General features: G+C 42.5%; 3 protein-coding genes across 4 annotated transcripts; 2 read left to right on the top strand and 1 right to left on the bottom strand.

Annotated features, from left to right (window-relative positions):
* Positions 1 to 376: 376 nt before the first annotated feature.
* Positions 377 to 4091, top strand: kiaa1958 (KIAA1958 ortholog). Of its 2 annotated transcripts, XM_084934876.1 has the most exons (6): positions 381 to 641; positions 1530 to 1839; positions 2323 to 2803; positions 2888 to 3067; positions 3184 to 3375; positions 3459 to 4091. In XM_084934876.1, the coding sequence occupies exons 2-6, from the start codon at positions 1537 to 1539 to the stop codon at positions 3764 to 3766; spliced, it is 1464 nt and encodes a 487-aa protein (XP_084791002.1). In that variant the 5' UTR covers positions 381 to 641; positions 1530 to 1536; the 3' UTR covers positions 3767 to 4091. The 2 variants fall into 2 exon arrangements, with proteins under 2 accessions (XP_084791001.1, XP_084791002.1); XM_084934875.1 differs by having other exon boundaries at positions 377 to 641; positions 2323 to 3067.
* On the bottom strand, positions 4084 to 10367 carry LOC146383564 (SOSS complex subunit C-like). Its single transcript, XM_084934877.1, has 4 exons — positions 10040 to 10367; positions 6415 to 6511; positions 5335 to 5422; positions 4084 to 4569 (listed from the first exon to the last, which is right to left on the bottom strand). The coding sequence occupies exons 1-4, from the start codon at positions 10062 to 10064 to the stop codon at positions 4471 to 4473; spliced, it is 309 nt and encodes a 102-aa protein (XP_084791003.1). The 5' UTR covers positions 10065 to 10367; the 3' UTR covers positions 4084 to 4470.
* A 657-nt stretch (positions 10368 to 11024) lies between these two features.
* Positions 11025 to 26134, top strand: snx30 (sorting nexin family member 30). Its single transcript, XM_084934872.1, has 9 exons — positions 11025 to 11347; positions 14691 to 14906; positions 16454 to 16564; positions 16681 to 16839; positions 17210 to 17399; positions 18667 to 18866; positions 20690 to 20779; positions 21115 to 21267; positions 22312 to 26134. The coding sequence occupies exons 1-9, from the start codon at positions 11213 to 11215 to the stop codon at positions 22387 to 22389; spliced, it is 1332 nt and encodes a 443-aa protein (XP_084790998.1). The 5' UTR covers positions 11025 to 11212; the 3' UTR covers positions 22390 to 26134.
* Positions 26135 to 26285: the final 151 nt, after the last annotated feature.

The raw sequence follows: 26285 nt of genomic DNA, 5'->3' as shown, positions 1-26285 counted from the left end.
GACATGCTGAAAGTTTCTGTTCGCTTGATTTGTAATCTGAGAAGATTTTTTTTTGTGACAGCACAACTTGTTTGGCTGCTTATGCTGCTGTGAAACTGCTTTTTAGTTGGGTGTCAGGGAGAAAATAAGTATATATAAATACGTAAAAACATGTTTTAACCCGGCAAAACAAATATTAAATGTTTTTTTAACAGTCTTACAATCTATATGGATGAATGGGATATTTTATTTCTCATCCTCTTATAATTTAAATTGTATCAAAACAAAAATAAAATACAAATAATATGCATGTGCAGGATATATATTATAGTACTTTATTAATATCCCCCTCTGCCCACTAGAGGTCGCTGTTTCATCACCCACTGAAAGCAGAGCACAGTTCATCCTCCCGTCCACTTGCTGGCAGTAAACCAACCCTTTCATTCAACTGTGGCGATATTAAACCTACCGGACAAAGAAGATAATAATTAAACAAAAGCTGGACATTTTTTATTATTATTTTTAATCAAGCGTGTTTCGCGTCAGCACATAAGACCTGAGAGTTGCTTTGGCTTACTGCAGGCAGCTGCGGAATAAATGAGGACAGTCAGATTATGTGAAACCTGCATGGACCTGGTTTAATTTAGATTTCTTTTTTAAAGGTAATTATGAGGCATGTGTATGTGCTGTAGGTGCTTTGTTTTCCTGTGTTTGTTAAATTAGGATTTGCCCGTGGACAGATTTGATCGAGAGGAAGATAAATTGATGATTTATGCCAGTTTAAATAAAATATAAATTGTTTTTAACAGGAAACTGAAGGACACTCTGTGTTTACAGTTCATTTGCTGTAGCTACAATTAGGCGTCTTGTAACCGACAAGATTTATTTTTATGAATTGGAAAATTTTGCCTTCATAAATATGTGACTGTAATCTTTACCATGGTAAACTGAATCAGGGGATTCAGTATTGCAGCAGCTGCATGTTACGAGGTGTAGTATACAGCTGTTGCACGATAGGACTTGCAAAGCAACAAGTCCTCTTTGAGGGTAATTTAAAGAGGAGAAAAGGGGAAAACACTAACAGATTAGATGTGGTCATTTGTGGTAAACATGCATTAAAAATCAGCACGTCTTTTTTGTCTGCTAAAGTGAAAACAGTATTTTTTTTTTTTAAATCGCCAGTTTATATACAAGAACATGAAACATTTTGCATAATGTAAACCCTAAAATTGAAGAAAGTCAAAAACACAAAAAACTGAAAAATAAATCTTGATCCTCTAATATGAGAAGCTGTTCTTAGGACTCAGTTTAGGTCACACGTGGCTGAAAATAAAGATGGATCAAATCAAGACTTGCACCGCCTGTAAATGTGAATTTCCTTGAGTAATTATTAAAAAAAACTTGTGGCATCAGCAGCAAAGGAAAGAAAGATAACAGCAAAGGCAGCTGATGGAAGCAGTTGTTATCTATGATGCCAGTGATATTAGCAACAGATACAAATAAATAATATTAAAGTGTTTCTAACACCGTCTTCTCGCTCTCTGTTTCAGACATCCTATGATGTCCAGCCTGGTTCAAACCACCTCGGACAGTTTGTGTAAACTCGTCCGCTGGGCTCACAGCCATGGCACCATCTGTAACCTCCTCCCCAGCTTGCAGCACATCACCCGTGGCTCCTACAGCAATGTGCTGACAGCTGAATCTGGTCCGCACGGTGGCAGCGTCCCCATTGCTGTGTGGGGCTGTGGGGCTGGACACGCCTACCACTGGCCCCTTGGTGAAAATGCAAACACTTGTGGTGGCTCAGCCAGTACCAGACTAGGCCAGGAGAGGTTTGCTGGAGGTCGTCCAACCAGTAAGGTGAGGTAAAGATGTGAGGTGCTGGTATTGTCTGAAATGACACGGGGATGTGCAAATGTGCAAAGAATTGGGTTACTGACAAATTCACATGAGCTTAGGGCCAGTGTATAATCAGCATGTGGGTTCATGAGCCTTTAATACTTTGTCTGTCAACATATGATTAAACCCAGACAAGACTGGAAAATCCCTGCAGCCTTACTTTTATGTTGGATTTTTGGTGAAATAATGCACTCTTAAATCACTTTTACAGTGGCTTTGTTTTTGGAACGTGGAAGCTATGTGGTTACAAGCCATCTTTAAGTTACAGTCCACGGATTTCATGCAAGTTATGCATAATTTTAAGGCTTAATTTGATGTAAACTGGTGACTTACATGAAAATGAATTGTACAGTTGTCATGAACTCTACAGTAAAGCTATAGAGACAATTATGTACAGGATTATAAGGTTGTACAGTTGGACATCACCTCTTTCTAAATGTTCAGATTGCAGTGAGAACATCATGTGACCTCTCCTATAGTGAAGCGGCATCAGAGGGCGAGGAGTTCAGCGGTCGGCTTTTTGACATTGCTGCATGTGATTCATCAGCCACAGATGAGGATGGCGACTATGAGCCCCGGCCATCTAGGAAAAGAGGCGGGGCCCAGGGAGGAGCCATCGCGGCAAAGAAGGTCAAACAGGAATCCGCCCCAGCAGAAGACGATGACACTGGGCTCGCAGAGACAGACCCAGTCTGTGTTTTACAGACTCATCAGGCACCAAACACATACTCTCAAATCACACAAACACTGTGGCCAAAAAAGGCTCTTTCATCTTGCTGTCAGCCCCAGCATGGACAACATGCGGGTTGTGAGGGATCGATGGATCCAGAGATGGAGGTACTAGGAGGAGGCAGCTGCACAGCAGGGACCACAGAGCAGGCTGAGCGATGCAGCTCTGCCACAGAGACTACAGAGAAGAACACAGGTACCAGCTCGCATGCTTTCATACCGTCAGGGGAACAAAACATAACGTTGTTTTTGTTTGTAATTTTTTTGTGTGTCTGTAAAGCTGAAGAAGACGAGAGTGAGCTGGAGAAGCTGCGAGCATTACTCTTAGCAGAATGCAGCCGAAACCAACAAATGACAGAGATGATCTCCAATTTGAAGCAGGACAAAGAGCTGCTGCAACATGAACTCACGAAGAAAGCTGAACTCATCTGTGACTTTCTGCAGGACAAACTGCGCCCCGGTAAGCTCACGAATCTGTGCCGTTTGTAACCTTACACAAAAATCACGTTCACTGAACTAGAGTTAGTTGGTTTCTCAAAAATCTTCAGTCCTCATCCTTCTCTTTCTTTCTTCTAGAGAAGAGGTGGCCTCGTTGTTCCACTCAGGTGGAACCTGGAAGCTCACACATGGCGTCCTCTGATGATGCAGCTGGGTTTGATTTGCCAATGCTGTTTGACTCATTTGAGGAAGTGGAGCTTCATCCTCTAGAGCGCCATCGGACCCCGAAGAGCAAGAGGAGCCGGGATGGAGAAAACACTCGAGTCAGGAGTAAGGACACATAGACACACTCTGATAAATGTGTCACAGAGTACTCGCTGTGCTAAACATTGCTTTTTTGTTTTTATTGGTAGTGAAAAACGTGGTGGGTGTGATAGCACGCTACATGGCTGCCCTCCAGGAGTTTCGCCGCAGCGTCTCCATGAAGGTGGCGTTTGACCGCATCGGTGTGGACCGCAACACAATCTCTCGCACGGCGGCCATAGCGGAGCTCAGCCTGGCTGCTCCAGAGGTTTTTCACGCACTGGCACCATGGGATGAGAAGGAGGAGACGCTGGCACACTACGCCCACCGCTGCCGGCAGGCGATGGATGACACCATTAAGGCCAAGATCAAAACAATGAAGGCAAAAGGAGAACTGTTGCCCATTGTGTCAAAGTGACAGTTTCATGTATGGTGCTCGCTCTGCCTGACTGAGGCACAGGCCTACAAAACCTCTGCATACTTTATGTATAGAAAAAAAAAATCAGAGAAAAATACCACCTTAGGACTTTTAACATAATTGACTTCAAATCATATGTCGATTGTATTCCAACCATCATGGGTGCTTCCTGTCTAGTGGATTTTTTTCTTGTGCGATTATGAAACAGAAGCGTGAAACTGACACTTGTTGACTTTCACGGCAGATTCAGCTGCTCTGAATTCATCAGGTTCTAAAAAATGTGTTTCTTATGGCTGTTTTACAATAAACCACAAAAAAAAGTTTTTTCCTCCATTTATTAAATTGATATCTTTCACCCTCAAAGAACATCAGTGGGTGTGTTAGAGTCCAGAAGCACTCCTGTTATCATCTTTAATGTATGCAACATTTTTATTATCCACAGCAGAACGAAAACAGTCGAAATATAACCTTTACTGCAATGTTTCACGGCCATGTAGAACAGTCTTCTGATCCTTTGTGCAGGTTTTCTAAAAATCAGCAACCAGCTTTCTTAGTCATGAAAACATAAGAGAGGTCATTTAACACTCCCCTGAGATCATTTACGACATCACAAACAGCTGTCCAAGATGAGAGACGTGGTGTGCGCCCAGCTTGTTCCAAAGCTGCGCCTCTCACACCAGAAGGTAGATCGGACGTAAAAAACGTCATGACTCGGGCTCCAGGCGTGGAAGAACTGGGAGGATGAGGTTTCCAAATGAGGAGTCCTGAGTGATGAAGAAGCCTGAAGAATGTGCATGTGCATGCTGCAAGAAAAGAAATAAAGGTGTTAACTACAGGCTTGACAGCAGAGGGCCACCCAAACACGCAATCACACCACCAGCATGACATGAAGAATCTGTGTTTTCATTTATTCTGTTTTATCAGTTAACTTGTTGAGGTTGAATTTATATTGACAGCCTGATAACAAATCATAGTTATTTCCCACTGTTAATGATATAGAAGGAGGATTGAATGCAGCTCATTTTTAAATCCAGTTGCCTTGAAACCTCTAATCTACATTAGCACATACGCACTGCTAAGTGATACCCAGCTGGTATTTACTGGTATTTTCTTGTAACTGTAATTTACAAGAAATGCTGCCCTCAGATCTATCAGGTAGTTTGAGACAGCATGCCTGAACCAATGATTAATTCACCAGCACTTAGTAAAAATATTTGGGATTTCAGATCACAGATGTGGGATCTGGCATTTGTTTATCCAGCAGATTAGCTCTGACACGCTCATCACCAGCTGTAATCACTGTAACTGTAATCACAGCTGAGGACACAGTGATGTGGAGTCAAGCAGTAAACTTGTAAAATAAATGACTGGAACGCCCCCCCACACACGCCTAAAAAAATAAATCCAGTGTTAGTTGGGCTCCTATCAAAAGGCTCTTCTAATGTATGCTGTGTAGGATTGCTTGTAATCACTGTAAGATTCATAATGAGGAGGGGTAATCACAGGGCTGGTTTATTTAATTATTATTGAATGTGGTTGCACTTCTAGTAGCGTTTCTGGTGTCTTACCTGCAAGGCAGCTTTCTGCTGCGCAGCGATGTGCTGCTGTTCTGCGTTGTCCCTGAAGTCCTTAACACTGGGCCGGGCCAGCGAGATGCTACAGTGTTGAAGGGAAAAAGATGGCATGGAAGCATGTGAAAATTACCAAAGTCTTTTTTGTTCTGCCTGAACTCGGCCCTTTAAGCCTGACTAATGACAGGTTATATGTTGGTGTTCTAACATCATCATAATTATTGTTCCAGGACCATCGCTGCAAATGTCCAGTCACATTGTTGTGAAGTCATAACATTAGAGGATGGCGACTGGCGCCTTGTCATAATAATGAGGGCATTAAAGTTCAGGCTTCAGGATTTGAAGCAGCACAGAGCTTTACACACTCGGAGCATCTCTTAATATGTCATAACTGAAACAACAGGGGAAAAGCTGTGTCCCAAAAAAAAATCTACTTTCCCACTGGACTGTTTACAATAAAATAAGCATATGGAGTGGTGAGCACACCTGTTCCCTCAGATGTTATTTGCCACATTTGTCAGGAGTCTCTCCACATCTCGGATGGCAATGAAACGTGTTTCACAAGGGGAAATCTGTACAACAGTGTCCAGCTGTTGTTCCTTATTGCACTGCAGGTACAAGCCAGCCATCTTGTTTAATGCTACTGGCAGGGAGGTGGGAGTTAAACTGAAAGAGGTAAATATGGTTCTGTGAATTCCCGGGAAACTGCCAGTCATGCTGGTCACTTGGAACATCTCGGCTCAAGAAGCTTCCTAGAGACTGGATGTAGGCTATAACATGGTATCTCAACCTGCATGCAGTGCAAGGAGACATATCCAACTTGATGTCTGGGAATTCACAGAACCAAAGTTACCTTCATAACTTGCGTGTGTCCTGTCCTTGGATGACTTCTTTCATGTTTTTGCATCACCGTTGTAGTTGATGGTCCATATGCAACAGTAATTATGATGTTGTAGGACCAATGCCAACACGAGGACATCAGATCATGACACATACTAATGTCCCAGGTAAGCTTTACACACAGACTTAATACCCCCACCCCCTTCTGTTACTTGGATTATGCTATACTACGCCTACCTGGCTCCAGGAGTATTCATGGACTGACTCTGCATCAGTCGCCTCCTTTCCTTTTCCAGCTCTGCCAATATAGCCACCCGGGTCTTGTTTGGGAAGGCTGTTTTACAAAAAAAAAGAGAGTGAGGGACAGCTAATAATGGCCACGTTTTTGGGTAATTACAATTGAATGTTGAATAAACATCCAAAAAGATTAAGCTAAACAGTGTTTAAGCTTATTTAGGATCTTATTTATAGCAAGATTTACTAGAAAACACAATAAAAATGATTCTTGTGATCGTGGAGGTTCTTTTTTTTTTTTTTTTTGACTGTCCCGTTTGGTTTTTTTGCCATCAGAATTGTTGTCTAAAGGCAAAGAAAGACACCCAATGGATTTACTTTACCAAATGGACCATCCCAGCCTTGCCGTATTGGTCTATTTGATTCACCTTTGCTTTTATTGTTTATTTTGTTTTCATTTGCTGAACACGGGACAGACTTGACTGGAGAAAAGAAAAGGGAGAAAGAAAGAGGGAAAGAAAAAGAGCGGGGAAGAGGGGCGGTGATAAAGGGCAAAAACCAAAAACCAACAAAACAAACAGACAAAAAATACATATATCAGTCACCTGGATCACCTGTTGAGAAAGAAAAAAGAGAAAACAAGCAAAGAAAAAGAGAGCAATATAATAAACAACATCATCGCGATGATCTATGGGAATATGACAGTAAATACTAAATATTAAATATTATTGTGCAGCACGTAAGATCGACAGCGCACAGTGTGCTTTGAGGTAGCAGCCAAAACGGGTGTAGTTTGTGTGTGTGAACACCCGTGTGTACACCTGTGAGCGTGAGCGCGCTTGTATTTAAAAGGTTCCTTCATGTAATGATCTGCATGTGGGGGGCCACAGCCCCGTCCTCCAGGGCATGAAGCAGGTATGGAGGAGATCAAGGCTCCAGACATCCAGAGGCCCCCAGAGCACAAGAGACCAAGGAAGACCAACAGAGGGGCAGCCGCGCCACTATCCCGGAAAGAGCTGAGGAGAGTCCCAGATGAGGGGTCGCTCAGCAGCCGCGGAGCAGAAGCCAGGGGGGGTTGCAGTGACGTGCCCGTGAGCTCCGCCGGCAGCCAGCTGTGCCAGAGTGAACGAGCCCCAGGCCGAGAGGCTGAGGGCACCCCACCCCTGAAGGAGCCCGAGCGAGCCCCAGGCTCCGACAAGCAGCCACCAGGAGTGAGCCGGTGGGTACCTGGACGCCCATCCCCGAACACAAAGAACCACCAACGCACCAATGTCTGAGGGCGTCTGCCACTGGCAGGGGGAGTGGTGGGGGGAGATAGGCCTCCATACCATGGAGGGCCTAGAGAGGTGGCGTTTGATACCCAACCTGACATATGGACACAGACATACAGGCACACACAGATACAGACATCCATTCCCACCCTCATGCTCTCATATGCAATTACTCAGCACTCACCCAATGTGGAGACAGACATAAAGAGACACTGTACACACAATCACACTCCCCAAGCGTACTCTAAGCCCCGGGTCTAGGTACCCCTGCCCCTCGAGGGGGAAACTGCACCCAGACCCAGGTGGTGTTACCCTTTTCCCTGGGGTGGAGAGAAGCAGACCGCCCCGACTCGGCAGCAGCAGGGAGGCCCCACATTCCAGACCCCAGTCGGACGGCCAACTCCTCCTCCTAGCCCCCCCCGCTCCAACAGGCTGCAGAGAACGGGGGTGTGTGAAGACTCCAAACCTCCCTCTGCCCGCTCATATGTAGTGTTGATGCATGAGTGTTCTAAGGTGCCTTTAAAACCCAGGAGGGCATGGAGCTACCTGCCAGAGAGCAGCAGGTAAGCGCATAGCCCCTCCTGATAGCCCTCAATGTCTACGTGTATTTAAAATTGAGAGGTGGGCAACGACGCCAGGGGTGAGGTGTACACCCTGATGGTCTTTTGGATTCCGTGTAGCGTGCCCACCCCCAAGATCCTATATGTATGTGTAATGAGAGTGTGAGTAATGTGAATGTCTAAGTTGTGAGATAAAATTGAGGCACAGGCAGCCAGAAGGGGACAGAGGGGGGGGATGCCTCCCCTGCACCCTGGTGACACATCCTTACCCCAAGGCCCTGCATGCGTGGGTGATTGTGGTGGAGCGGGAAGAGGGAGGCAGCTGGAGATGGGGAGGGAAGGAAGGGAGGGGCGAGTGGCCCCTCCCTGGGGCCAGCTCCCCTGCTGACCCCAGTAGGCACCCCCACACTCTACAACCCACCAGGGAAAGGGGGCCCAGGCCCATCCGGACCGGGGGCCCAGTTCAGCAGCGCCGCCCGGCCCCACAGAGCCTGGGGCAGCCCACTGACCCCACCACAGAGAAAACTGCACCCACCCCGTCTTCCACTTATCTTCCAGACTACACAAGACAATAGACACCCAGGCTGAGATCTTCCTCCACCTCTCCTATATCTCTCCCCACCTGCAGAGTCACTTCCTGGAGAGAGGAGACATCCTGTAAGATGTAAAAGCCTCCCCCACCAGTAGAAGAGCCCCCCAGGTGGCTCGATGCACCGGCGGCACCCTGCGCCAGGGCTGAGCCCCCATACACCCACCCGCCCACAACCCCGGCGACACACCAACCAGGACCCAAGCCCCCAAGGCCCAGCCATGGCCCCAGCCCAGAGACGGAGCACCCCAAGAACCCCGCCTGCCCCGGACACACCCAGGGACAGCCAGGCTCTCAGGTCAGTAACCCACGTCCGTCAGCACAGACCCTCCCCTAGCCCCGCTGCACGCAGCCACGAGGAAACCATCACCTAAGAGCCAACAGAGCCCTTAACAGGCCATGACCGCAACCCCGGGTTGAGCCCTCCAAGGAAGACGCTTCTGGGGAATCCCCTGACGCCCCAAGCCTGTCCCTACCCCCACACCAATCACAACGGCGAAGGTAGGACCAAACTATGACCCCCCACCCCCACTAGGTGATGGAGCTGATCAAAGGAGCCCAGAGCAATTGATCTGATGTGGTGGCAGAGGCTGTATCAAGACTAATGTAACCTATTAGATAATTTCTATATTGGTTAGAATTAAGATTATTTTTATTTTTCCAGTTCATGAGGACTGTTTTCTTGGCTATGCATAGGGCAGTGAAAACCAAATGGGCTATATTCTTTTCTGTAGTGACATAATCTAAGCTGCCCAACAAACACACTAAAGGGGAAGTTGGAATGTTACATTTCAGACACTTTGATAAGTCTTCACATATCTCGCGCCAAAACTTCTGAACTGGTGGACAGAACCAAAGAGCGTGGATATAATTGTCCGGTGTATTGGTTTGACAGTGTGAACAGTTGTTGGTAGACGTAAAGCCCATCTTGAACATCCGATGACCTGTATAGTGTACTCTATGTAGTATTTTGTATTGAATTAATTGAAGACTGGGATTTCTAATTAAATAAAAGGTTTTTAAGCATATCTGAGACCAGAAGTTTTGGTCTAAGTTAACTGATAAATCCGCTTCCCATTCGTGGAGGTTCTTGCCCTATTCCTCCCTCATGGAGGGGGCTGTTTCAGGGTATCCAGAGCTGGTAGCTACGCCCCTGTATTCAGCAGCCGATTCTCAAGAACTTAAATGACCCAAAACAAATGAATTACCTTGTCCTGGAGGATTAGTAGTCATCTCAGAGAGTCGGAGAGGTCAACAGCGGACACCAAAAAACCCCAAACAGGTTATATTAACGGTCAAATGCTTGGTGTTTCCTTCCCGCTGCGATTGTTTCGACGCTACTGGAAACTGCTCATCAGTAAAAGTCCTCAACGGTGATTAATGTAAGTTAGTTAGAGAGAATAGACCATACAGGAGGACTTGGTGATGGACACCTCAGCAAGTGTCTTTGTAACAGACGATAAAACTCTCGACTGTGTATCTGTGCTTCACCGCATTTTTGTTTCTTAAACGCGTGTACCGGTTTCACAATTACAAAAGACTGTAAAGGAAAGAGGACCCACTCTGCCTTTATTCAGGAAATTTAAAAAAGCAACCAAAAAACCTTGGTCTTTATTTACAATTTACAAAAATAACAACATGTATAAAAGTAAGATGGAGAAATTAAAAAAAAAAGTAAAACAAAAAATAAATAAAAGACAAAAATAAATTCATTAAGATAAACAGTGATAAAAATTTAGATATTTGTTTAGTTTTTGTTTTTTAATATATATATATATATATATATATATAATCAACTAATTGATTTCTTTATATTTAAATAAGAATTTGGGATAGTAACAAGACATTTTGAGATACATTACTTGAAATTTTCAGACATAGTGGGAATTCTGACATAATAACTCAAAACTCTGAGGCATATAACTTAAAAATTTGAGATAACCTGAAATCTGAGGACAATAACCTGCAATTTTGATATAATAATTTAAAATTTTGACTTAGCTTCTTGTGTTTTTTTTCCTGGGCCATTTGTAAACTATAACCTGTTTTGTTTCTTGATGTATTTCTGTAAAATATAAATCTTCTTGCAAATCTGTTCGTACATCTTCCTAATAGACGATCTTCAGCGATTCCTTCGTCATTTGTCACGTGACTGACATGTTTACATCCAGGTTCTTCTCGTTTAACTTCCGGAACTGCGCAGTAGGAGTCAGCTGACAGTTGTGGTCAAGCAACCAGTGAAACATCTCAGCTGAAGAGACCCTGAACGGAGGAGGGGAGGGGAAAGCCTCTTTTTTGTCTCCAGAACCGTAACGGCCGCGGAGAAACGGACAGCTGTTACCTCCTTAGATACCCGGCCACGTCTTCCCGCCTTCCACGCAATGAGTATCAGCACTCCGAGAGGCCTGGCCAGCTCGGGGCAAAAGCCCATCACGGAGATTCTCCACCCGCTGTCCGCCGCCGAGGAGCCGCTCTCCCCCGGGCCAGATGTCACCGTCAGCGGTGGAAGGGATAAGGTAGGATCTGATGGGGCTTCACCGACGGTGGGGGATGGAAAGAGGACGCTTACCCAAACAAAACCCCTCTTTGATTAAACTGTTTTACGGCTGACGCCAGTGTTTATCATTCCCCCTGTTAATAAGTAGGAGAAAACCGATGCAAGTTTAAAGAGGAAACTGTGGAAAACACTAATTTCTGTTTGCATTTGAGGTTTTAGAGCACATGGCTGAACCCTCTGAGTCTGCCACTAAATCAGTGCTGAAACAGCAAATTCACCTAGTTTGGATATCTTGCCCAAATTAATCGACACAAACTCGCAAGTAAAACCGCGAGTGTTGTGTTTTCACTATTTAAGATGGATTATGTGTGTACGTGGGCATGGCATCCATCTCAACCCCGGTGAGCTGAGTAAACAAAGATGGGCCATCCAAGCATATCACATGGCTTTTATTCTCCCTGCTTCTGCTGCTGCTGCTGTGTTTACTGTAGTAACAACTGTAGCAACCACTTTGATACTGCGGTTAATTATTGCCTACAGGAGATGCTGTAATACTGCCAGTATGAAGCTTCTTGGCATCATTATGGTTGTGGCTTTTCCTTGTACATGATTACCCAGGCCAAATGGGTCTGGTTCCTGTCAAACCATTTGTCCAGTCATTTTAGCAAAATGGAAATGCCACAGGCTCCAGAGCAGGTCTAGTATCATTCTATTTAGATAAGAGATCTTATTTTTCTTAGGATCTGGTGTATAATGTTAAACACCGAAATTGCATGCCTAAGGGTGCTTTTAGTTCCTTAAAGAAGCTGTAGGAAACAAACACCACAATAACCCATTAAGCATACTGCAGCTCAAGTGGTCTGAGTGGGAACTAATCAAAAGGGAACTGGACTCCTGCACCTCCCTTGCTGTCTGTTTTCAGGCTTCATAAACTCTGGTCAATGATGGAAGACTTTGGACAATCACAGGCTGTTTCAGACCGGATCAGGTGAACAGTACAAAGAGCAAAAAAGTGCAAAGGAAGTAGAATTCACTCAGCCATTTATTAGATTTAGGCAACTGTGGCTGGAGAGGTAGAGTGGACAAACGCAAATGTGATGAGTCAAAGGTTCGATCCCAAAGTCCGTGGGGGAGATGGACGCCCAATCTTGAAAAATACACAAACATCCACGGCAAAAAAATTTGAGGGTGGGCAGGTGTGCAATAACACATCATATGTATAAAAAGATAATGACAGATGGAGGCTTTCTTTTATGATTAAAAATCCCAATTGCATCTGTCGGTGTGTGTACCGATGCAACAGATTTATCTAATAGGCGTGTGCCCATGTTGGTCTGTAGGGAGGGGTATGAAAGTGGTGCTAGATTGGATCAGTCACATAAAAATTGAAGTGCACATTTTCTTTATTACTGATTTTGAAGTTCATTTGATTATTTCGAGGTCTGGGCTGTTGATAGGACAAAGCAAGGATTTACATTGTGTAACTTTGAGGTCTGAGAGATAGTAGGAAAGTGGTTGCATGAGCAAATTTAGCAAGTTCACAAGTGGCACAATTGCAGACATTGGGACAGCAAAACAACTGATCACAGCAGCATAGGTCCTACTTGCTGCAGCTTTAACCTGCAAAAACAGGCACAGGTAGTTTGTGTTAACATAAACATGTATAATTTTTTTAAGTTGGCAAGTTCATATTTTAGGCGTGACCATAAGTGTTTAAAATATGCAAACATGTCCTTAAGGAGCAGCTGGTGTTATTTAGTGATAACAAAAAAAAGCTCAGGTGGAAATATTACATTGATGATGGTGAGGGTTAAATTCCATTCGGTGCTTGGTGACTCACTGACATGCTGTTGTGGCACTTGATGTATTTAGTAACACCTGTGCTCTAAATATCTGCTGATTGGCCACAATGCCGGGACTGGTTGTCACAAACATCTGTCAGCTCTGCCGTGTCCGTTAGACACATACAGTTTTCTTATTCTCCTCCTCACTGTCAGTGCGTACTGGACTCTCCTGTTGCTTATTAACATCAGCCCAATGCAGTTATCTCAACTGTGATTACCAAAGCAGGTTAGCACCAAAGTTTTTTTTTAAAAAAAGAGAATTTACAGCGTCAGCGCCCGTGTGTGTGTTTCCTGTGTGCACAGCAATGAGTGAAAGCAGTGTGAAGAAACTGTGTGGACAAACTGAGGGAAAGCACTTCTTTTGACAGCGATTGAAGTAGAAATTTATCCACAGACCCTCTTTTTCTTTTTTTTCTTTTTCTTTTTAAAGAAAAGGTAATTGTGGTTGAACATGAGCCTCTCACACAACGAAAGTAGTTCATTTTCTCATGTGATGCCATAGAAGACTCTGACAGCCGCTGAGATTTGTCACCAGAAGTTCACAGAAAATCAAATGTTACATTACGAGTCCTCATTCCAGCGGTCCATAATAAAACTGTTTGTGTTATGTTGTTTCCTGCTAACAAAAATGATCCTTTGTGCAGTTTTTGGTTGCACCACTGATATTTTCACCCCTTATTTACATGTTTCTAGACAAGAATCAGAACAGAATTGGGGGAAAAAGGCTTTTAAATACGCTGCCCCTGCTTCCTGGATCTGAATCTGGAGAAGGAACTGAAATTATCAGAATTGGTTACCTTGGGGGAGTTTAAGTCCATCTTAAAGGAACGAGAGAATAACTCTTTTACTCAATGTGATTGTTTTTAATGTCTCTCTTAATTTGATCTGTTATTGTATATTTTTCACATGTTTGTATGGGATATTGTATTTGTTTTAAGTGTTATATACTTATGTGGTACATGTATTTTGACTTTTGTTGCCATGATGCCAGGTCTCTCTTGGAAATGAGATTTTTTACCTGGATAAATAAAGGACTAATAAATAAAAATAAAAGAATACATGCGTTTTTCTGCAACATGCATCCAAAAGTGCTCAACAAAAAGATAATAGAACAGCATTGAAATCTTCTCAACTTCAATTCCATGCCAGTACAGTTTTAATAATTCATGATTCATGCACCTCTACTGTTAGCAGCACCTATTAGTTAGTCTTCTAAACTATTATTTCTTAAGTAAGGCCCTTGGAAAGTAGTGACTTTTATATATTTACTTGAAGATAAGATAAAAAAAATTCTCAGTATTTCATGCCAGAGCTGTTTGTTTCCCTCCCATTATCCATCATTCAGTTAGGACGGTGTAGGAGATGTAGGATGTTTGCACGGGCCTAACAAGAGCGCCATTGACAGAGAGGGAAAAAAACTGCAGTGGCAGCTTCGGGATCTGTGTTTTACTCTTTGTTTGCAGAGTGCAGCATCTGTATTTTGGTGTCATGATGTTGTGGTTATCTGTTCACATGCAGGAAATGGGGCTGACCAACGGGACGCCGGTTGAGACGCCGAGTCCGGCTTCTGCGTCCGTGCTGTTCAACAGGCTGCAGCTGGACGATGACTTGGACTCAGATGGCCGGGACCCCTACGCCGACACAGAAACCCACGACCTTTTCGTCACTGTCGACGACCCAAAGAAACACGTCTCCACCATGGAGACCTACATCACTTACAGAGTCTCCACCAAGGTCTGCTACAGGCTGGTGTCATGATAATGTGAACAAACTCTGTTTTATTTTATAGAAAATAATTGCTTAATGAAACTTTTATTTAGTGTTTTCTTGTATTTTTTTTTCTTCCACCTGCATTTAATGATGGCGCAGAGCTTTAATGCAGCTGCTGGAGGTTCTGAAAAATCCTGTGATGTAGTGTTAAAATGAATATTTAATTAGAAAAACATACCAGTGAGGAAGGTGTAAGTTAAAGATACTCTGTGGTGTTTTTGACTTGCAGTGCATTGTTTTTATGACTGTGTAGCAGTGCAACAGCACAGGTAGGGAAGCTACCTAACAAGGATGTAAACAGAGGAAAATACACTTGACACATTTGTATGGGCTTTGTCCACAGAGCACTTTAACAACTTAAGATGTGTAGATAGGAATCAGGCTTTTCTTGATAAAGCTGTGAAAGGTTACATGGTGACAGCTCATAGACTCTTATATATTGCAGTGGGTGTATTTTGTCTGTTTATTCACTGAGCCCCCTTTTTTTTTCTAAATTCAGTTTTCACATCTCTTAATTTCTGCTGTTTTAAGAGATTGCTGTTGTTAACCTCCAGTTTAAAGCCACAGACACACTGATGTTTTATCTCAAAAATACTATGATGTACAAATGTACATTAGTTATAGTTGCCAGCTTTTGTCACAGGAGCAGCAGCAGGCAAGAGAATATTGCCACCTCCAGACAAAGAGAGAAATGGATGCTGGAGCAGAAACCATGTGTTAAATGTGTTAAATCTACACTTTTATGTGTATATGAGTTTTTTGTTTTTAAAGCTGTTGTTATTGCATTGTCCATTGTTAGAAAGGCAAGGACACCAAATTCTGAACCCACAGTGAAACAAAGGGACAATTATGTGACAGATTGCCTGGTGCAATTTATTTTGCGGGTTTCGTGAGAAGGAGGGTAAGCCCGAAAGTGAAAATAAAAATCTAGAAAAATATTTGATATATGAGGCTAAAATTTCACAATGTATGTATGTCCACATTTTAAAACCATAAAGGTTTCAAGTAAATCAGAGGTGGTTGCGCAGAAAATGTTTAAATAATTTATTTGAGATGGAATGAACCGGTTAGACCTGAATTTGCTTGTATCCTGATAAAACGGGTCATCTCAGATACATGAACCTTTCCTGGAAAATGATATTCCGCAAGGGAGATTCTGTAACTTGTGTTTAGCAGGTGGATCCTCTGTTTTTTGTTTTTTTTCTTCTTCAGCGCTTAATGACATAAACCGATTCAGTGGGGAGACAGGAAGTGCATTTTTGTGTGTGTACACATGCACTGCCTAGTGTGAATACTAAATGATTTTCCCATTTTTTTTTCTTTCTAAATTAAGTTAAACTGTTACAAAATAACTCACAAACGGTGTAAAGTTTACTCGGCCACAAAAGGCTGCGTTCATGGACCTGTTTGACTTTACCACCTTGTCACATGCTGTATTTTTCTAGCTCTTTCTTCCTTTTTTTTTATATGAAGAATTTAATTTAGAAATGTTTGTGTGTGTTCTTCCTCAGACAACACGGATAGAGTTTGACCTGCCAGAGTACTCTGTTCGGCGGCGCTATCAGGACTTTGACTGGCTGAGGACCAAGCTGGAGGACAGCCAGCCGACCCACCTCATCCCAGTAGGTTACACGAGCTTTGTTGCAACCAGCTGTGCCACTTGCCAATTAGAAACCTCTCACGCTCTCTTTTGCACTCCCGTCTCGTCCCCGCTCTGCCATCGTCCTCCCATCTCCAGCCGTTGCCAGAGAAGTTTGTGATGAAGGGTGTGGTCGATCGTTTTTCCGAGGAGTTTGTGGAGACGAGGATGAAAGCCCTGGACAAGTTCCTGAAACGAGTTGCAGACCACCCCGTCCTCTCCTTCAACCCTCATCTAAATGCTTTCCTGTCTGCCAAGGTGAGACGGCGGTAACCCATGAAGAAAAGCAGTCCCACTAATATATGAATATAGGTCAAAAAGAAAGGAAAATCATGAGTGCTGTTGCGTGATAAATGAAAATTCAAAAAGCTTAACCTCAGCTGTAAGCTTTCAGAAAAATATAAAACCACAAAATATAGACCTCTTATTTCCTTGCTTAAAATGTCTTTAAGCAAAGTTTTTATTGCTCTCTTTAAGACGAAAGACCTTCAAATGGTCTTAATCGCCACCAATACTCGATCTCCACTGAGGAGAGGAGACACGATTACCATCATATTTTCTTTACTGTCTAACCTTTTTAAACTTATGTGGTTGCCTATTTATATCAATATCATGCTGTTGCTCGCAGGACCTCAACAAACGTCAGGGTCTGGCCCTGCTATCCAAAGTGGGTGAATCTGTGAAGAACGTGGCTGGAGGCTACAAGCTGCGAGTGCGACCTCCTGAGTTCTGCGCCATGGGAGAATACCTGGACACCTTTAACCAGAAACTGGGAACCATCGACCGGATCGCTCAGAGGATCCTCAAAGAGCAATCAGGTAAGGGGCTGAGGAAATATTATTTAAGCATGATAATTCTTCCTTCTTCATCTATTTTCCAGAGAAGTCTGAGCACAGATGCCCTTACATGCCTCTCATCAGTCACCTGCCTTAGCTTTTCTGGAGAGAATCTGAGGTGTATGTAGGCTAGCCAGGGAGACATAACCTATTCAGAGTGTCCTGGCTGGCCAGTGGTCTTCTCTTAGCTGGACATGCCTGAAATACCTCATGTAGGAGGCTCGTATCATCATCAAAAGTCCCCGACACCTTTGCTGTTACATATGGTGAACTGTTTATCTATTTTTTTCCATTCAAAATTAAACCCACAAAAGGAGAAATAATTATGCTGAATCATTAAAAAAAAGAAGCTAAAAACCAAAAGAGAAGCTTTCATTTGTATCGGATGTTACTATGGCTGGATAAAGAGTTAAATGCTCTAGAGTTGTTTACCCCATTCGTGTATTTTAGGCACATGCAGGAAGCAGCCAAATTCATATGGTGCTGTGCTCTTTGCAGCGTAGCCTCAGTGACTATAGAGGAGCTATTTGTATGTTTACCACTGTGCTTGTGGTTACAGATGAACTTCATCGAGGCTACTTCTTCCAAATGTGTATTTTAGGCACCAGCAAGCAACGAGTGCATATAGTGCATTGGAGCTTGCTCTTTATATTATGTTTCTTGGCCATTTTGCTGGTAGCATTTTGTAGCATCGGCTGTTTGAATTTCATGTGCGATCGTCCAGTCTGTGCCGGGTACACAAGCAATGAGTTTTAGGATGAGTTGATATGCAGTATTGACTGTGGAGTGTGTTTGTTTGAAGAGGAATCCACAGACCTTTGGGCCTTGTGGTTGATAACTGCAGGCCTAACTCATGCATGAAAAGTGACTGTGTAAATAACTGCCACCAGCCACGTGAAGTGCTGCTCGGCACCATCTGTTCAAGTTGTAGACCAGTGGCTGTCCGCGGCGGCCTTGTTAGAGGAGATAAGATGGAAACTGATGACTGTAAATAATAAAGACCTGTGAGGTGATGGAGTGTAATCCAATCCAATCCAATTTTATTTATAAAGCACTTTAAAATACCCAGCACAGGACCAAAGTGCTGTACAGAAAATAAGTTAAAAACAATAGTGTAAAAGAAAAAAAAAAAAAACTATGCTTGTGGCTTTGCTGTGATTTATTTCCCAGCACTAGTACTCTGCAGTAACTCTGACTTTAAGAAGTCAGATCTGACCTAACCAACTCTTTCACCCCATCTCTCGACTAGAGTATCTAACTGAGCTACGCGAGTATGGTACAGTCTATGCCAGTTGGGCGGGGTCAGAGGAGGAGCTGCAGCGCCCTCTGGAGGGCGTGGCTGGCTGTGTGACGACGTGCTGCGGAGCGCTGGAGGACATGAGCGAGAACATGGGCCAGGACTTTCTACCCGTGCTCAGAGAATACATTCTCTACATCGAATCAATGAAGGTAGGGAGTTGGTGGCACTAAAAACGTGTAACGTCTGCTTGATGTGTCAAGAAAAGGGAACAAAATAAAGTGTTCTAATTTCTGCTAATTAGTCCCCGGGTGTAGGTTAAACAAAAATTTAGCGTTAACTGTTTAGAATTTTTTGGACATTTTATACTAACTCACAGTAATTAATTGGCTGATGATAACATTCATGGCCAGATGAGGCCTGTTCTCTTGTTATTTCATGACAGATAAAAGATCAATATGAAGTCCAAAGAGATATGCAAGTGAAAAAAGCGATTGTTAGGCTGAAAAGACAAAGCGAGAGAGTTGCTTAACTTGCTTGAAAAGAATGAAAGCCCTGGCAAGCTCATCAAAACCAAAAGACCCGAAAGAGCACAGAAAACAACTAAAGTCAATGATGACAGAATTATTTCCATGGCCAAGAAAACCTCCCTTCACAACATCTAACTAAGCCAAGAACACTCTTGAGATGGTGCGTACATCATTGTCAAGGTCTAAAATCAAGAGATGCCTTCATGAGTGTAAATAAAGAGGGTTTACAACAAGATGCAAACCACTGGTTACACTCTGGAGCACGAGGACCAGATTAGTATTGGCCAAAAAACTTCTTTGCATAGATGAACCGTTTACCAGAATGATGGAATGATGGGAAGTGAAACAAAAACAGCTCCTGACCTGGAGCATACAACATCATCTGTTATGGCTGCCTGTGAAACCAGGGCACTAATGTGTATTGATGATCTGACTGCTGATAGACGAGCAGGGTGAATTGGGAGTCATACAGAGCCGTACACTCAGCAAAATGGGGCAAAACTGATCAGACAGTGTTTAACAGTACAAATGGATAATGACGCAAAACAACCAGGGGGTTTCTCAAGGCAAAGAAAGGGAATGTTTTTAAAAGTCAACCTGATGTCACTCCAGAGCGTGCTTTTCAGTTACTGAAGGCAAAAAACCCACTGAAGGATAAAATAAAGGCCTGGAAGGAAAATACAGCTTTTTGTGATGTCCATGGGTTCTACACTTTGGGTGGTCATTGACTGCAAAAGGGTTTCATAACAATCCTCATAAAATGATGTTAGCTTGTCCAGTTAGTTTTGGGCCTGTGGAGATGTGGGGTCTGTGTATAAACATAGCAATATTCCTCAACAGTTATTTTGTTAAACCAGAATTAAAGCAGAACATATGCACTTCAACCACATCTCGACTGTGCAGGCAGAGAGAGGCAAAACTACAAAAACCGTGTCATTGTCTCAAACCTTAATGTGCAAAAATATAAAGGAAAAAAGTGACTAAAAGAAGCAAACTGTTATGTGAAATGAAAATATTTTTGCCTGTTTCTTTCCAAATTAAAAAGAAAAAAAAGATGCCTGGTTTACTGAGCTAAAATTAGCAGAGGAAAGTCCTACTGAAGTTTTCCACTGTAAACACATTTATAGGTTTTGGATGGAAAAGAGTGGAAACGGCAGTTCTGCTCGGTTCGCAGGCACAAGCTTAAAAATGTGTAATGTTTAACCATGGATTAGTTTCATTTATTTATAGCGGAGAACATAAGGAAAATACACGAGGGCAGAAATTTACCCAGAACAGCATAAAGTGCGAGTCCTTCTGCCTGCACACAGTCGAGCACCGACTGCTTTCATCACCTTTGAACCTGAATAGAGGAAGTATGGTGTGAGATTCTGCATGTGTCATGTCCTGTCCTCGCCAAGCTCCTGATTCAGCATCTCTGTCTCAGTTTAACAGTTTGCACATGTTGTCTTTCTTATAAAATACAAAGCAAAATAAAACGTATGACCTTCTCTGTCTGTTTACAGAATGTTTTAAGGAAGCGAGACCAGAGCCAAGCGGAGTACGAAGGCCGTCTAGAAGCAGCCGTATTGCGCAAACAAGAGGACAGAACGCCCGTGAGCCTTCCCCTTCCTTTCATCTGAATCTGCCGTTTCTGCATTTGTCACTTCTGGGAGCGTCTTTACTTTTCACTGGCATTCTTAGAATTGAAAACTTAATAAATTACAAGTTAAGAGATCATTCTTCAGGTGACCAGGTTAGATTTGTCGGATGTTAAATAAAGTTGTTCATTTTTATCTTTTGCCCATACAAACATCACAGGATTTAATACACACCCCATCCCCACCAACGCTCCTGCACCACTCGCCCCCCTGTGATTCTTGTCCTGTAAATTAGTCCTGTATTATGTCCCCTATGGCTCCTGTAGCTGATGTTGTCTGTGTTATACCAGATACCAGCGGAGGTAGAGAAATGCCAGGACAAAATGGAGTGTTTCAACGCTGACCTGAAGGCAGACTGGGAGCGCTGGCAGAGCAACAAGAGACAAGACTTCAAGCAGCTTCTCACCGGCATGGCCGACAAAAACGTCACCCATTATGAAAAGGTACGCCTGTGTAATTTCTGTAAAAACACTCCAGCTTTTAGCCTCAGGCAGCACACGAGCCGTTCTTAAAGGTCACTGGAGACACTCACACTGATACCAGTGTTTCCAGTTTTACAGTGGCATAAAGACTGAAAACAGAGGGGAGCAGTTAGGGAGACGCTAAATGATGTGCAGCAGTCTGGGGGGAAGAAAGGGTCAACAGATGACAAGAAGACAAACACTAACCTCTCTCCAAAGTGATCCCATCTATTCATGTATACGGAGTTTGCACTTAATTTAAGATATAAAAAACAGGTTCATTTTTTCAGTTTCTTATTATTTGAGTTTTAAAAAGTTTATGTAGACTAGAGAAATATTGTTTAATGATGCGAGCACAACTCAATATTACTATAAATGAACTTTAACTCTTGGTCGCCGTTGTTGCACTGATAACGCACAACTCTCACCTTGTTTTTGGTTTTCTCTACGTGGAAATTGCACATGCTTAGGGTGAGCAGGCATGCAGTCAGATAGTCCACATAATTACCTCCTGCCCCGTTTTCTTGACTACAACTGTAGGATGTCATGAGGCCTAGGAAAGGTGTGAAAGACTTGCTAACAAATTCTCATCTTGTTTGTTTCATGTACTTTAATTACAAAGGTTGTTTATTTGTTCTTCTCATGATCTTGTGTAAGTTTATTTTTTAATGCATAAAAATGTCAGACTTCTGTATTTAGTTTGTTACCCTTATCCTCCCTGAAATTTCTCTGAAACTGTTCAAGTGCATTCGCTCATTAGCCCGTAGAGACTGAATGTTTTGTACTCATGTGTGAGTGGTAGAGCCATCTGACTCCTTTATTATCTGGTAGATCCTCAGCAGCCTCTGTGGCAGATGTGTGGAATCACAGTACAGACTTCTGAGCTCACACTGTGAAAACATGACTTTTACAAACATAAATCTCTCAGAGCAGCCTCAGAATTCCTCTAAATAATTCCAATCTTTCCCTTTTACCTCATCCTTTCCCCACGCCGGCCGACTCTTCGTCCTTCTCCGCCCTGCGCAGTGCCAGGCAGCGTGGGAGTCGCTCATAACTCTCCTCCAGGACAAACAGACTGAAGACAAAACGAGTGAGACGAACTGAAACATCTCTCTATCTCTTTCTCTCCGTCTCTCCACACACACTCTCTCGTTCATGCCACGGAAAAAGACCAACAGGGCAGCAGGTTTACCTGCTGGACTCGGGGCCCCTGTTCTCCTGTGAGATGATTGTATGAGGGGAGTCGTCTCCCTCTAAGATTTTGGTCCGCTAAGGAGGAAACATACGGTGCATTCGAGGACAGCTAGGAAAAGAGGAGAAACCTACTATGTATAGTTTTTGTTTCTTTTTTTGACTTTTTCTACTTCATATTTCGAGTTAACAGTCGGTTGCCAATGCTGCTTTGTATTTATTTAACCGCAGTCTCTTACTCAACGCTCTCCCATTTTCATACTGAGAAAACTGTTCATGAAGGTGTTGCTGCTGTGTGGGTCTATGAAGTATCTTAGGTTCGTTTTAGATGTGTTCAAAACATCCTCAAGATGTTTTTTTTTTTTTTTCTTTGTCCTGCCAGGTTGTAAAAGCCTCTGGGAAATACAACAGTGAATGAACAGGAATTTACTCTCTTGTACTCAAAGCACCACACCTGTTGTTTTTTTTTGTTTTGTTTTTTTTTTTTTTACTCTATACTTTTACCAAAGGTCACAAACTTCACCCCTGTCGTTCCTGCACCTGTTGTTAAAAATAACCCACAAAAATCAGGTGGTATGTGATAAATGTTCAAGTGGGACCTCTGCGTGTTTTCCCAAAGGGTCACTTTAGTATGTCTTGGTTTTTTTGGGGGTTTTTTTTTTGCTACAAACCCTCACAGATAAATGGAGATAAACAGTGTTCAGCGATGACGATGAAGGTGCGTACAGAAGAAAACAAGTTCTTGCCATCTATAAATCAACATTTTGGGCTATAATCTCTGGTCTCACTAACTCAAACTTACGAGAAAATAACTAATTTTGAGATTATAACTCAGATTTTTAAGTTACAGGTAGCAAAAACTTTTTGTTTGTTTGTGCTTTTTTAAGTGATGGCAACAAGCTTCTATGGGCGTCTGAGCTGAACGCTGAGGTTTGTCTGAGAGGTCACTTTGTGGAAGGTGGAGTTTTTAAGAGAACAGCGGCTCCACCTTGTGGCCAAGCTGTTAATAGTTTTCTCCCACGCTTTTGAAATGAGGGGGAAGTGAAGAAGTGAGCTACCTCTTTTGGCTTCTCTTGATATCGTCTTTCTCTCACCATTCCCATTTATACCTTTCCTTTCTTCTTTAAGCAAAGACTTACCTCAGTTGGTGATGTTAACGGTGCATTTGGTTCATAATAATAATAAGGTGAAGGCTCCAGTGGTAAGAAGACGTAAATGTTTTACCATTGGATTTTTTTTTTTTAAATTAACTTATTATTATTTCCTTGCCTAAGTGATAAAACCCTGCACTGAAGCATGCATAACCATCCCTTATGGAAAATAAGAAAGCCATGAATCCTGAATATAAGGTGTCAGTGTGGTCATGCTGCTGGCTTACAGAGGAACTAAAACCTCTGGGGCTAGTGGAAAAATCCCTGCTGTGTCATGTTAAGAGTGAGACATTGCAAGAAACAAAAAACGACACCCCGAGCGATGCAACACATTACTTTAAATTCTTAAATTGCCTGTTTTAACCAAACGGGCTGAGACTGAGGTACTGAACAGCGTGGAAACCCTCTGCGGTGCAGCTCTGTTAGCAATCTGCTCAGCTGTGACTCATGGGATAATGAGGTGGAGCCCTGCAGCACGTATGTGAGGCACACTTTTTGCATCACACTCCTTTATTATTTTCCAACTCCTGAATGGGAAAAATCCCCTCACTGCAATCATATTATTTAAAACTTTCTTATTTACTGCCAACCCAGAAAAAAAGGTTTTGAAGCACAGACAGTAGATGCAGCTCGCTTATTCTGCTTTCCTTTTACTCTGAAAGTAGCTAAAACCTGACCAATGACGCCCAGGCAGACTCAGTCATGTGACATTTCCACAGTCACCACGTTTTGTCCTCCTGTTGGTTAAGAGTTTCTCCTTCACTGACAGGATTTCCAGACTAGAGCTGCTTTCAGATTTTGTTACAATCATGTAAAGTAGCCGTCACATTACTGGGCCTGCGCCTCCATGCAACCAAATACAAGCGCTGCAGCATCCTGACGAGGCGTCTGCAGCTGCCAGTGAACTGGGTTTATTTTGTTCTCTCTCTTTTTTTTATTGTCCTTATCTACTTTTGCCTTTCACATTTTACCCTTAAGCTTTAAAAGAGTGAAGCAGCTACTCTGTAACTAGTAAAAGTCAACAATGTGAAAGTATCTTGGACGGAGGCAGCTGCAGTGGAGCGGCCTATGGATGCACCAGGGCTAAAAGAGAAAATCCAAAGATTTACTACGATCATTTTTGCCCATACTGTTGTCCTATAATAACCCCATTGCATTTGAATAGCTCAAACCTTAGAGTTTGACTGTTAAGTTCTAGTAGTAGTCCACTAGTAGTGCTATTGAGCAGTATTTGTAGCTGCTCCCACATTGATTGTACTCATACAAACACATCAGGTGCCAGCTTTTATCAATTAAAGGGATCATACATCTGTTTATACTAAAGAAAACCCCAGATCGGTTTAAAAACATTAAATGAGACGACTTACGTGTTTCTTCTTGATGTTTGCTTGTAGCTAAAACTCACTGAACCCTGAGTGCAGTTTGAGAAGTAACTGGATGAAATGTAGCATAAATATTACAAAAAAACTAAAACAAATAAATATAATAAAGCTTGAAAAACACCATTTCCTGTTCTGTTTAAGGTACAACATTGGTATCTGCTGAGGATTGTGAGTTGTTGTTGTTACTTGATTTCTTATAATTAGGCACTGGTGCATCTGTAGAGCATCGCTTTTGGTGTAAATGAAGTAATTGACATGTGAGACACACATTTATGAAACTGGAGGGCATCTTTGGGATTTATATGAGTGCATAAAGATTTAAAAGGGATTAGAGATGTGCACGAACAGTGTAAACCTGCCACAACCAAAACAGATTTACTTTTGATGCACATTAAACCTCCAACAATAGCTCTGTTTAGTGTGATCAATGTTCTCTATTAGCCAGTGCCCTATTATTATTATTATTATTATTATTATTATTATTATTATTATTATTATTATTATTATTATTATTATACTACATGTGCCTGCTGAATTGTTTTGCACTAAATATGTAGCTCAAGGCCCTGGCAGAAACTTCTGCTGGGGAAAAAAATTGTTTTTCTTTCTAATTTAATTTGCCGAAAAATTGAAAACAAACTGGTCTAAAGTCAGTTGAGACACATTCAAAAAAATGCTGTATATGAAGCTGATTCAGGTTAAATCCCTCAAACAGGGACGTCTGTTATGAGCCTGTTGGAGGGGAGAGTTTTCAAATATTTCCAGGCCAAACATCCTCCGCCCCTAATGCCTCTCTCTTCCTCTCATCGTCCCGGCAGCGTGGATTCGCACATGAAGAGAAGATCTGATTTTCAGCACATGATGAATAAAAGCGACCAAGTCCGTCTAAAACTCAGATCACTTTTTTGTCTGTTATGGTTTTGTTTTTTTAAAACCTCTGTTCCTCCTCATTGTGTGCTGTTTACGTTCAGAGCCCTTATTGTACATTTGGATGTTAATAACAATTTTGTTGTAATTATAAATAAGCTTGTACATTGATGTTGTTTTTGATGCAATTTATCTTTAACACAAATTGGGGTTTTTCTGATATATTGGACCAATAATAAAAAGAATGAATGCATTTGATATTTTTCTGCTTCTGTAACTTTTCATGTATGTATGTATGTATGTGTGTGTGTGTGTGTGTGTGTGTATGTGTGTATGTGTATATATGTGTGTATGTGTATATATGTGTGTATGTGTATATGTGTATATAAGTCATCAAAAAATGAAATAT

The sequence above is a fragment of the Perissodus microlepis genome, chromosome 7, assembly GCF_051167445.1.
Source record: "Perissodus microlepis isolate ML-2025 ecotype Zambia chromosome 7, ASM5116744v1, whole genome shotgun sequence".
NCBI lineage: Eukaryota > Metazoa > Chordata > Actinopteri > Cichliformes > Cichlidae > Perissodus > Perissodus microlepis.
The sequence above is the reverse complement of the archived record's forward strand: the minus strand, read 5'-3'. Positions and strand labels throughout refer to the sequence as shown.

Excerpts from the sequence above, each read along its gene's own strand:
- kiaa1958 (XM_084934875.1), top strand. The coding sequence starts at position 1,537 with ATGATGTCCAGCCTGGTTCAAACCACCTCGGACAGTTTGTGTAAACTC. Across the intron at positions 3,068-3,183 it reads GCAGGACAAACTGCGCCCCG|AGAAGAGGTGGCCTCGTTGT; the intron begins GTAAGCTCACGA and ends TCTTTCTTCTAG. Across the intron at positions 3,376-3,458 it reads AGAAAACACTCGAGTCAGGA|TGAAAAACGTGGTGGGTGTG; the intron begins GTAAGGACACAT and ends TTTTATTGGTAG.
- LOC146383564 (XM_084934877.1), bottom strand. The coding sequence starts at position 10,064 with ATGACTACTAATCCTCCAGGACAAG. Across the intron at positions 6,512-10,039 it reads TACTAATCCTCCAGGACAAG|CCTTCCCAAACAAGACCCGG; the intron begins GTAATTCATTTG and ends TTTGTAAAACAG. Across the intron at positions 4,570-5,334 it reads AGCAGAAAGCTGCCTTGCAG|CATGCACATGCACATTCTTC; the intron begins GTAAGACACCAG and ends CTTTTCTTGCAG.
- snx30 (XM_084934872.1), top strand. The coding sequence starts at position 11,213 with ATGAGTATCAGCACTCCGAGAGGCCTGGCCAGCTCGGGGCAAAAGCCC. Across the intron at positions 17,400-18,666 it reads GATCCTCAAAGAGCAATCAG|AGTATCTAACTGAGCTACGC; the intron begins GTAAGGGGCTGA and ends TCTCTCGACTAG. Across the intron at positions 20,780-21,114 it reads AACAAGAGGACAGAACGCCC|ATACCAGCGGAGGTAGAGAA; the intron begins GTGAGCCTTCCC and ends GTGTTATACCAG.